Source organism: Ischnura elegans, chromosome 3, assembly GCF_921293095.1.
Source record: "Ischnura elegans chromosome 3, ioIscEleg1.1, whole genome shotgun sequence".
NCBI lineage: Eukaryota > Metazoa > Arthropoda > Insecta > Odonata > Coenagrionidae > Ischnura > Ischnura elegans.
Window position 1 is genome coordinate 86529785 of NC_060248.1, and position 12740 is coordinate 86542524.

At 44.6% G+C, this 12740-nt stretch overlaps 1 protein-coding gene across 4 annotated transcripts in view; it reads left to right on the forward strand.

Annotated features, from left to right (window-relative positions):
• LOC124156108 (nucleolar protein 4) overlaps positions 1-12740 on the forward strand; it is a 911182-nt gene that overhangs the window by 842939 nt on the left and 55503 nt on the right. For all 4 annotated transcript variants that reach the window (XM_046530436.1, XM_046530437.1, XM_046530439.1 and 1 more), the window contains 2 exons: positions 9636-9687; positions 11075-11134. In XM_046530436.1, the coding sequence (XP_046386392.1) occupies positions 9636-9687; positions 11075-11134 (112 nt within the window). The remainder of the gene's footprint in view (positions 1-9635; positions 9688-11074; positions 11135-12740) is intronic.

The window sequence follows — 12740 nt, forward strand, 5'->3', positions numbered from 1 at the left end:
TCGCCTACCGCCTTCTCCTCCGCCCTCGCCCGCCACGAGTTTTAAGCCGTCAAAATCTGCTCCCTCCGCGCCCCTTCCCACGCTGATGTCTGTGTGCTCGGGGGGAGGGGTCGTAATTGGGCCTGGAGGTATGTTGCCCCCGCGGTGTCGAGGGCGTAAGGAGGGTGGGACATAATGTTGGGGAGGACGAATTGGAAGGGAGGAAAGGGAGAAGGGAAGGATGTGTGTGGGGCATTGAAGATTCGTGAGGCGTTTTCAGAGCACACTCCTCAGCGAATGGGGTGATGAAAGACATTGTTAGATATAACGAAATTTTCATTGATGGTTTTTAAGTCATAGAATATTGGAATTCTTACAACTGATGCCGTCCTCATTTTGAACTCTCATGGATTAACATTGATATTCGGTATCTATTGATGATCTTATATTTTCAGTGATTGGTTTATGGACAATAAAAAATACCAATGTAGTTTATGACAGTCGTTGGTCCTTCGCTATCCACATCAATGCAATATATTTTACGCCTAAAACCGACGTAGATTGTCGATCCTAAATTAAATGCCATCCTAATTCGAATATCATCGGTTTATATTTTCTATTAGTTTTGATTTTCAAATATTTTTGCTCCCGCTTTTCATTTTTTTAATGTATAATTATCAAGGTCGAAAGTTTTGCATAATTTTCGGCCATTGAAAATTCGACGAATTAGTGACCCTCGAAAGAATCATTTGGCGTAGGGTATGAGGCATGTTGGGAAGGCGTTGATTGCTAGGGAAGGAGGGGTTATAATGGTTTTGGTCCCCTTGGGTGTAGGATCGGTGTTATAAGAGATCACTTGGAGTTGGCAGGGATGCATTCCCTGGGATTCCTCCCAAGAGAAATACCTATCGTGTGCAGCTGTGGAACAAGGGTTAACAGTTGCCCGAGTGTTGGACCAACCTCCTCTCTCTCTCTCTCACGCATGCATATCCTCCACCCGTTCTCAATTCTTCTCCGTCCGCTCTTTACGGCAGCAGAGTTCTTCCCCAACCGTGCGTCTGCTTGCCTCCGGCGCAGTCAGGTTATCGCCGTGTTTTCCTTATATATTTAAAGATATCCGGAGCCGCGCTCTCGCTGTGCGACGCGAGCATTTTAGAATTGTGTTAACTCGCGGGGTGCGCGCCAGGCGTCTTATGCTAATGGTTTTAATGCGTCGTTTGCATTGCCCGCGAGGAGAATCTCTCACGTATCCCTCTTGCGGTGGTTTCCCATCCCCGCTTACCTTTGGCGTTGTGTAGTCGTTCGAGCGAAAATCTTACGCACCCCGAACTGAAATTCGTACCCTTTTGAGGGAAACGTGATGGTTAGAGATATTTTTATGGCTACATGGAGAACCATATTTCGTCATTCATACGCAGTTCATAGTTCGGATGAACTATTTATTGAGATTTTTTTTTCATCAAGAAAACTCGCGCACTAGCAACTATGGGCGTATTAGAAAAGCCTGACTTTTTAGGATTCAATAATTCATAATAATTCTACTGATGTAAAGAGGGGATATTTTTAATGTATGTTTAATTTTGTTGTAAAAAGTAAGTCTAATCATAGAATAATTAAAAAAAAAACAGAAAAATGTGTCCCGTTCACTAGTAGATGATAAAATAGTTTTACCATATCGGCACATATTCCATGAGTTACGATTCATCGTGGAATAATTATAGCAATGAGATCAATGTAGTCACGTTAATGTGCCAAGGAAAGGCTTATGGTTCATTCATGGCCAGGGCATAAGGGGAGGCACTCAAAGAGTCCGGACGTACTCACTTTTCAACAACATATAATTCACCGTTGAAATTTGTGTAAGACTTTAATTTGACTTAAGCATTTTTTCTATATTAAAAACTAACTCTCTCCACCTACCTATATTTTAACATCCATATTCTTAATGGTCCCAATTCTTCGAGATTGTTGATTTTCTGGTTGCAAAATCCCTCCGAAGGTTGCATAAAGAAAGGCATCTCGCCACTCTTCAAATCCTACCCTCTTTCTCTCGATGTTTTCCCGACTTTGTGCCCCTGGTCGAGCGAATCCCGTCATCAGCTTTTTCTCCCTCCCTGTCTCTCCTGCCGAGTGGATATTCGCGCAGATGAATGCGATTATACTGGTTCATAGTTTCCTGAAGTGCGCTAATTGTACGCTTCGGTGAAAATTAATCCGCTCTGGGGAGCCGGGGAAAAACGTTCAGTCGGCTTTTCGCCCAGTATACGGAGCGAGGTCTGTGTTTGCTCGCCATGTGCTCTGGGCTCAGGAAACCGTGATTCAGACATGGGAGGGGGAGAGGCGGATAGAGACGTCCTTCCTTCCTTTATCATTCCCACAGTGTATGTCCTCACCTTTTCCCATCACCCTTTTTCTCCCTGTCCTCTCCCTTTCCTCCTCTCAAATCCATCCCTCTAACCCTTTCCATGCGTCTCGGTATGGGTGTGCCAAGAGTGATTGGGGCTAGTTAAAGTTAATCGAGTTGAAATTAATAAACTTTTCTCGGGTTTCCAGGCGGTTAAGAAAATCTAAGAGCGCCTTTCTTTCTTTTCCCAACCCGCACGGGAACCCGAGAAAAGTTTTATTTATTCCGTTCGCTGGGAAAGCGTTAAATCACACATGCTTGAGCAAAGATTAAACTTTTCAACGACCTTTGTAAAGATAAAGTCTTTTTCTTCTTGTGACTGCAGCTATTCTCAATTTATACACAATTCATTTACTCATTCTACATTCTAATCTAATTAGTACACCATAATGCGAATTAATATTTCAGAATCCTCAAAGTATTTCCTAGGGGTTGTGGAGTCAATCTTCGGCTTATCATCCTCATGCGAGCTCTCGGGTAATAATTTTACGAACCAGTTATTCATTGGGTTTGCCGTTCATTTGAATGCATAAGCAATTATTTGAGTATTCAATTATCTTTGAGGCCATCTAGTATTCGAGTACCCGTCCAAGTAACCATTTTGCGTATCTAAGTAATAATTAGAGTATTCATTTCAGTTTTCCAGTGATCAATCCGGTACTGGAGTCTCAATGAGTGATCAGTATTGGCAATGGCTGTTTGAGTACCCGTGCAAGTAATCATTTGCGTTTCTAAGTAGCCATTTGAGTATTCATTTCAGTATTCCAGTAAATCAATCCGGTACGGGAGTCTCAGTGAGTGATTACTATCGGCACACCCCTCATTCCTCCCCGTCCGACAAACGGTGACGTCATACTCCGCGAGGCGGGGGACGTAAGAGGAGTAGGAGGTCGAATCCAGTCGGCGCGGCGACCGACAGGACTGTCCGACCGTGTGTGGGATTGCCGTCACAGCGGAGGGGATAATGAGGGCGGGGGCCGCTGCGCGTTGCGTACGAGGATGGGCCCGCAAGTGGACGTGACGGCGCGCCGTGCGGCGGCCGCTTCGCCCGATGGAAAGATTTCTCAACGCGTCGAATTAATCGTGGCCCACCTGCCCCTCGCCCTCCTTCCCATATCCTCTCCTCCTCTTCCCATCACCCGGATTCGGCGGTACGTGAAACTTGCACGCTCCATTTAAGCCCAATCGCCTCTCCCTCTCCGCGGTCCGGCGTGCCCGGCCGCTGGAAAGAATTGGCCGCCCTCGGGGCGACTCGTGGGCAGTGCAGATCTGCGCTTCCCCCTCACCCCACGATCGCAAGATGGCATCGTTTCCTGTTGCTTCCTCTTACGTACGTGCGTTAACTCCTCTATCTCTTTAGTCTTTTCTCTCTCCATTTCCCAAGATATGTTCCCTTCTACTAGTGGCGTAATGGCACATAAAAAACTTTTAAGTATCAACAGTAAATGACAGGTGCGTATTGGAGTTAGTGGCAGATTAGTTAGTTCTGTGTCCATTTCTGTTTTATTACATATCTGTCTCAAATATATCCCCATATTATCTAAATATCTGGATATCTAAATTGTAAAATTTAGTTTGAATACAACAAAGCATGTTAACTTCTCGAACGTCTGTGTAAAATTAAATTAAACAGCAGGGTAAATGTATATACCGCGTTGTATGCCAGCATATGTAACAAGGTTTTGTGCAAAAATATTTTCTTTGCTCCTTATTAGAATTTAAATCATAGATCCTTTGGCATTAAAACATTTGAAGTAATGGTGGTTACAAAACGGAAGGTTTTTTATGTCACTGTTATTTTTTTCTCTGGTTTAGTACTATCCTCGAGAGATATTAAGTATAGGTACATTAAAACAGGAGCACAGATTTGGAGTAGAATTTTTTAGAAGTGGGTGAAGCAGTGTGGAGAATGAGCCACGTGGCGTTGCTTTTCAGCGTGTGCTCCTTCTGCAGAGAACGAGGGCGATGGTGGGTAATGGCTTTTGTGTTTTTTTTTATTTTAATTTTTAGGCTGTGAGCGAGCGGGGGAGTGAGTCTGGAGGTTTGGCGAGAAGGGGTGGTGCGGTGCAGCGGCACTAATTGAAAGGCCTCCTCGGATTTCTTTCTCATCGTCCACTCCCCTCACCATTCGTCTTCGATTCTCATGCCTCGCTCAACCCGCCTTCACTCATTCCCTGAGAAGGTACTTGCGCTAAGTGGCATCTCGCCTTAAAATTCTCAAGCTCGGAAAATTCATCAAAGGGAAAGAAATGGTCTTGAGCTTCGTTAGAGGATGAGATTCATGGGCTGACAAACCCGCTGATTTTCGCCATGTGAATTCCACATAATCGAATATCGACTTTTATTAAATGTTAGAGCAAAATACTTTCCCGGAATATAATCGTCGGTGGTTGGTAGCAGTGGCGAAGAAGATGAGAGGTGAAGAACGAACACGTGTATGCTTTTGGCTTCGTGCGTTACGTCGTCCATTTAATTTACATTTTTACGTCCATTTATTTGTGAAATAACTTTCATTCCTGTTCCTCGTTTAAATTTGGCCTCTTTACCATCCATCAGTAACCCTTAGCATTTATTACCATTTATTAATTACGGCATTCCGAATAGGTGTCGAAACTTGCGTCTTCTTGTGAGAGGTATCAATGTTCTGATACAAAACCCACTATTGTCTGCCCTAATTGACCTTTATTATCCCTTAATTTGTCTCCTCTTCTCTCACTTTAACGTTCCAAGTTCCCTACGATCGGAAACAATCCAAGGGGGTTGAAAAAAGTATTATTATGTTATATATTAAAAATAATATTAAGTATCCACCTCAATCACCAATTGGCGCCAGTTTCTGGCAACAGCGTCCTCGAAATGTGCGCAAATGAAAAAAAAACTACTGAGCGGAGAGATAAAATGGAAAAGGAAGGTTTCTCTAGTGACTGAAGGAGAGGACATCGAGGAGAGTAGGACGCAGCAAGAGGACAGAAGGGATGCGATAGTGAGAGAGGGGGAAGGTGATGGGGAAATGGATGAGGAGGACTATCTATTGAGGGAGAGGCTGGAGGGATAGTGTGGGCGAGTGTGTGGCTAAAAGACTTTTTTTCTCCGGGGCGAAACGTTGATCCTCCGCCTTCCCTTCCGGTGGGTGGGCACGAGGCGGAGAGGGGGAAGGGGGGAAGTAGAGGCCATTCTCTGGGGGCAGAGAGAGAGGAGGCGGAAGAGTGGTAGGTGGGGGCAGAGTTAGCAGTGATGGAGGGAGAGCGTTGGGGAAGAATGTCGTTTGGGAGATGGGGGAGTGCGGACTAAGTAGGAGGAGAGGATGTTGGATGGTAGTTGAGTCGCAGGGTGGGGGGTGATAAGAGGAACAATGGAAGATACCCCTCACAGTTCCCCCTCTCTCTCTCCCCCCTCCATTACGCTGTTGGGCAAAGCCTCTCTCCCGTTGCCAAAGCGTCGGCCTCGCCTGGGAAATGGGAGGGAGGGGTTGGGGAGAGATGCGAAGGAGAGAAAGAGAATGGATGGCCGTAGCTCTGGGAGGGGTGTGGGCGTGGATATTGCCCGGGTGGTGGTGGTGTTGGTGGGCATTGGGACGAGGGGGTTAGGGGGGAGGTGGGTAACATTAAGGCCGCCAAGCGCGATGCTAAGCGAGGGAGATTCTCTCTATGCTACGTGTCCTAAAAATCTCCCAAACGGACTTCCCACACTACCTGTTCAAGCCGACTGCTAGCATCCAGACGTGATGCGAACTCCCAGCCTCTAGTTCGCTATTCATTTCTCGACTCTCAACTTTCTCTGCGGCTAGGTTTCATAGAGGATAGCTTATATTCTTTCCATCCCTTTGCCGTCTTCCACTCTCCTAGTTATGTATTCGTCGTAATGTGGTGTGAAAATGGATAATTAAAACATATGAATAAGGGCCTAAGATCCCCGGTTCGTTATCCTCGTATTTCGTAGAAGATATCAGTACATTTCGAAAATGTTAACATTTTCCTGTGAGCAATTGTCACCACCCTTCACATAAGCAAGAGAGATTTTCGGCTCCTGGGCATCAAACGAAGCAAGAAATAGATTTCGTTATGCATATTATGGGTAACATTGGCTCTCTACGGCTTTAGAGTTTGTTTGTGATATTTACTTATATAGGATAATTAATTAACGTTTTATTTTATTCTCAGGGAGGAGAAGTATCAGGATGTTGATAATATATAAAATTCCGTTTAGTCAATGTTGCCATTTTCCATAATAATTCTGGATTTGGTGTTCCAATGTTGGCCTTATAATTTGGTTCAGCCACCTTGACCGCTTTTGTGTGTATATACTGCAGGTCTGGCAAGTCCCCACCATGTATACTGTAGCACAGCATGCTCACATACGGACGGAATAGCGGACTTACGCAAAGGGGAGATTTCCTTCTGCTTAGCTTTCGGCATTGGGCGTTGTGGCGGCCCTATGGGTGGATTTCCTGGAAGAGGGGTTCTGGAAGTGTGCGTGTGGTGGCGGAAAGGGTGGCGGTTGGAGAGTGTCCGATGGGTCAATCCGGCGGATTTGGGGGCGGGGAAGAACGGGCAAGGGCCTCGGTGGTGTATGGAGGGGAGAAATTTGCTACGAAAGGCGGGCTAAATATGTTGGGCGACCGTGTGTTTGTGCGGGGGGAGAAAGAGAAATGTGTGCGCGCCCGCGGAGAGAGCCGAGGTGGGCGGGTGTTATATAGGTGAAGGGTCGGGTGGTGGCGGTGGTGTTGGGATCTCTTCTTGCGAGCAAGACCGAGTGGGGTGTAGAGCAGGGGGTGTCTACGTGTTGTGAGGGGGAGGGGGGTGGGGACGGTCGAATAATTGGAATGGACTGGATGGCGAAGGGCGTGGAGGTTTGGTAAGAGATGCGGCAGTGTGTGTGTGTGTCCTCCTGGCTGTTCTTGTTTGCGTACGGAGGATGTGGGTAGGGAGAAGACGAGAGGGAAGCTTCGCTACAGAGGACGCTACCTTTTGTTCTACGCCACGTCTGGAGAAGTTTACCGTCTCGTTTATGGCATTTTGTTCGCAACAATCGACAGGTACCCTTATCCCTTGATTTAAATGTGCTCTAAAAAGATTTATTTTGAACAAATATTGTTAAACAAATTTAGTGTAAACTAACTTTTGTGATTTTGTGGAGAAATTTGGGAAATTTCATTTTTGCGACGATTGCTTTGGTTTTCATACTGTCGATTTCCATTAAAAAATTCATTTCTATTTCATTTCATACTCGCAAGTGTCGATGTGTAAGGATTTTAATTAAATATTTAAATAATAATTTGATTGATAACCTTTTTCCATATCTCATTATAAAATCGGAGTTGGGGTTTCAAAGTTGGGCTCAGCTTTCGGTTCCTACTTGATCTTCTTATTATTTAACACTGAGGAGCTAAACCTCCCGAGGTAAGCCAGTGAGTGGGAACTGAGTAGGGATTCTCCCCATTCGCGAAGGGAGGACAAGTGGTGTGTGAAGTTAGTTGTTGTTCGCCGTGGAAGGAAGGGATGGAAATGTTCACGGTGGCGTGACAACGTTGCCAACTCGGAAGGGCTCTCGACTCTCGTGTCGCTGCGATGGGTCCTCTGGCGACGTCGAGGTTGACGGCGCCCAGAGGAATCAAACGGTCCCCACCCCGTCCGTCCCCACATCCGCAGTATTCCCCTTCGACCCTCGACATCGTCCACTCCTCCCCGTCTCTTCGTCCTTCGCCCCCACCCGCCGACCCACGCGACAACCTTTTCCGATTGTCCGTCCCGTCGCGAATCCCACTTCACAGTGGTCACGCGGTGCGCTGAATGCAACAACATGCGATGGTTCTCTTCCAAGCAGCTCTATGCTTTTCCTCAGCCTCGATGATGAGGTACACAGGCTGCTAGCGGAGTTTTAACTGTACCAGATGGCTAAGTTTAATGAAGTACAGTTTTTCTGATTGATTCTGATCTGGCTGGAACAGCCGCGCCTAAAGTCCAGGAAATAATTTATTTTTTTATAGTTAACATATTTTTGTTACAATTGCGACAGTTGCAATAAAAAGGCTTTTCACTCTTAAAAATACGATAAATGAGCGAAATTTGAAGCCAACAATTTTTCCCCTAAATGGGTTGCCTGAGATAGAAATGCTACAATTGAGGTCTGTTTTTTTATTATTTTTGCTGGATTTGACGGTGTGCAATACTTACGTTTGACCATATCATGATTTCTCCATGACATCTTCTCTGACGCCGTCTTTGCTAGCTAGTGAAGGGCATACGTACTGTTGTTTTTTCGCCTCTCCCATCCCACTGCATTTCATCCCTTCTGAATCCGCTTCTTCAGTGCCCCGGAAGCCCCCTTCCCTTGAAAGAGCCTCCGGAATCTATATCCCTCTTCCTCTTCCTTTTTCGTAGAATCTCCAAGACCCCGTTGTCTCCCTGGAGATGAGGCTTTCTAGGCTTACCCTCCCTCCCTCCTCTTGTTTCTCCTTTTCGCTCTGTAGCTGTCCTCCCTACGCTCTCTTCTCTAGCTATGTTTTTCCCCATGGCTACGCCTATGTGCTCCCGTGAAAGACAATCAATGAGGGCCAGGAAGAATGTACGGGAATTCAATGGTTGCCGAAATTCATAGAAATGGCTTGTGATGTGTCGGTGAAGTATTCTATTTTGAGGTATGTCGACGCTACCTCGGCTGTAGAACGTAAATGGATTAGGGTCATGGGTTTGGGGAAATATGTGTGGTATTGGGGAATATAAGTGGTAAATTACGTGGAAAAAATATTAGTTTTCCCTTTAACTTGTCTCTGGTGAAAAATTGTCACATACTTGCATTATTATCGCATGCTTATTGTCTTGTTGAAGTTCGTGCTTGAGGATGAGGGATTGCCCGTCTTGTGGAGTGATGAAGAATAATGTTGCATTTTGTTGAGTTGCTCTTGCATTGTCTTGCGGTGAATACGGTTTGTTATAAACTAAGGAAATAATGCAATCTATTCTTCATAATTTATCAATTATGACTGCAACAAGGAATTATTCTTAAAATAATCCTGAAAATGTTTTAAATTCTGAGATTTTATAAAACAATTGATAATTTTTAACTACAAAAAGTGAAGAATTTGTTTTATGTGGTGGTTAAATTTTGATTTGAATCATTTTTGATAAGGAAAGAAATAGCCTTTACTGAATTATTTGCAAATTCTTCCATCTGTGTAATCATAGTTGATTTTATCTTAAACTGCTTAAGCCACCCAAGTACGATTATTAATATCAAATTTCCTTTCTTTCAGGACAACGTGTCAACACCTGAGCCGGATGCAATTGACGAAGATCATTACGCAGGTAAGTGTAGTCAAAGATTCCCTGGGCCCGTTTCATTAAAATTCTAAACTCTAAAATGTCTATTAAATTCGATTTTTAATGTGCCAAATGCTTAAATATTTATGACAACTGGTTCTTTGTGATCGATCTTTGTCGACAAAATATCGTACGAAAGTAGTACATGTCCTAATCTCTAAGAAATGAATATCATATGCCGCAACAAATGTAACCTTTCCCCCTTTGATGAAGTATTTAACCGCATTTATTGACTGGAAACTCCATTAAGATATTCGTTCCCGTATCTGACCTTTTCACGTTCGAGGTTCTCCTGCTAATTTTTTTTAAGCTTTGAAGGATATCATTGCTCGGTGCTAACAATGGGCCAAGCTCCCTCATTTATGTCTCATGGGCATCATTTAATCAGTCGCACTGTTCAGTTGCGTCAAGTTTGAGCGTCTCTTCTTGTTCACCCTTGCTTCGATCAGAGCCCCATGAGAGTGTTCAACCGACTCCTGTTCATCCGTACATATCTCACGCCTCAATAAGGGTGTCTCCTCGTTGAGGGGCGTTCATAAATTACCCCAGTCACCTTAAATGGAAGCTGTTGCAGAACGCGTTCAATTGCGAATGAGTTGGGCTTGAATTACCAACCGCCCCTCGCGTTCAACCACAACCCAACATGCGTTAGTTCCTCCCGTATTAATTTCGCTGGATAGCTATGTAGCCTGGTGGGTAGAGTACTTGGCTGCTGGCCGAAGGGTCTCGGGTTAAACTCCCGGGAGAAACCTTCGGACCCTCCGAATTAACATTCTTATGATCCGATGTGGTTTCGCGAAAGGAAAAATGGCTCCCAATCCCCGATTCTGTCAAATTCACTCGGCAGGGTGAGCTCTACCCTCACCTATTCGAATCAACCTTCGTCTTGAAGCAATGAGTTAGTGAGATATCATTCTTGATACGGTGAGGATATATATAATCTTATTTTTATTTAACGCTCATGTCCTCCCCTTCTCATCTTCCCATTTCTCATAATCCCTTTCCGCTGTACTCTTATTGGCCCATACTTAGTCCGACCCTCATAATAAGCCCTCCACACCTCGCCCATCCATCCGTGTATTCTCCACCCCATGTTATAGTCCCGTCTTAATGTATGAAGAGACCTCGAATGAAGACCCGAACCACCCCTCACCCCCCTTGCAATATCCCAGGCTAAAGCCGCCGCTTTTTTTCCCCTTTGTTCGGCAATCTGAAAACCCCCCAAAAACCAACCCTCGTCTCACCCCCCCCTGTTAGTATTGTGCTACCCCCCCCCCTCTTGCTAAAGTACCCAAAGCTCCCCCTCCCCCTTATCACGTCCGATACCTGCCCTATTTCTCTACACCTTTGTTTTTCTTTTTTTTACCTGTAGGCTCTCGTAAGGACGCAGACAAGCTGAAGCTGATGCTGTTGGCGTGGAACTATCATACAGGTAGGCTCAGCTAAGTCGATTCGTTAAACTACTAAAAAAAATCACTAACATTTTTCTTTGAACACCCGTTCCATTAAAAAAAATTCTTGGAGAGCTGTCTTCCTTTCGCTGAAGCCTAATTAATTGCCTTTCCTTTGGTTTGATTAATAAGCTTGCTTAATTTTTTACCCTTTTGAGCGTAGTGAGTCTTTCCACTGTAGCCCGACCTTCATTTGAGGGTGTTTGCTTCCATTTATAATTATTCTCTTGATACAATCACAACTTCCTTGCTTGCCTCAATAATGATGGTATTACTAATAATATTTTTATATAATTCTCGACGATTCTCTCCCGCTTTACTAGAATTTACTTCCTCCAATTATATAGAATCGTCGTGAAGATAGGAAATCAATGAGAAGCTTAAAAATAACTTTTCCAATTTTTTTATTATATTAGTTTCAAGAATTTGTGCATATTATCTTTGATGCCAGTTTCATCGCGGTATTTCACTCCGCAATCATCATACTCCGCAATTTCTCACCTCCTGGAAAACTCGACCCCGAATTCCATTTGCATTTCGATAGGGTTCGTGACGTTTTCGGAGCAATGGTACCAAACACAAGCTTAATGGATATTTTTTCGTTACATATCCTTGGAAACCAATTGAAATATTCCGTTTCAATGCGTATCAAGTACACTCGGAACCCTTCGAGGTAGTCCAACCCGTATATTCGATCATGTTGCTTGAATATTTTGTTCCACATATAAAGCAACATGTGAGCGTTCGTCCACATCTCCACACTCGTCGCCTCTAGGATATGCGATGTCTGTTTTGGAGACAGGGGTTGCCGCTGGAGATAGAAACATGGATGGTACATGTCCCACTAATGTTACTTGTGCACTTGTCCTCTCGTTACCTCACTCTACTTGGGGCTTGTTTAGCACATTTTATATACCTTCAGCGGGTCCTAGACACCTGGAGACGGGAGCGGTAGAAGCAAGGCTTGGAGTGTAGAAGAAGCCTGAAATGGAGGTGGAGGGTGTTCGCAACATTTGAAATTCTGCGGTAATAATAGAAATCATTTGATTCCACCATTTTGTAGTTGACTGACCTATCTGTAATATAAAAGGTTAATCAATCGAGGTTGTTAAATATTTTCTTTGATTATGACGGAATAACTTCTAACTTAATTCATTTCGATGGTTTTATTTTGAAGAAAGAGCAGTACTTTATTTGCAGTGTGTTGTAAGGTGTGTTGAGACGTCCGTAGGAAACTTTAAAAACTACGGAAAACATTTTTATTTTTCAATTAGTTCAATTTTGCGCTTTATTAGACCTTGTTTGGGGGGTTGGGTTGCGACCTCCTCACCCCCTTGGCCAACACCCCAGTCTAGAGAAGTTCCTCTCGTGAAGGGTGGGAGGAGGAGGAGAGGAACGGTGTTGGAGGTGAACGAAGGGTGCGGGGAAGGAGATTGAAGGACAGGATTGCGGAAGGGTGGTTGTTATTGTAGACGGAGGGAAAGACCTGAGGAGCGGAGAGGGGATTAGTGGGAGGGAGGCCTACGTGGAAAAGAGAAGAGGGTAGAGGTGGGACGAACCAGAGTAGGGGAGGAAGTTTTGGAGTGG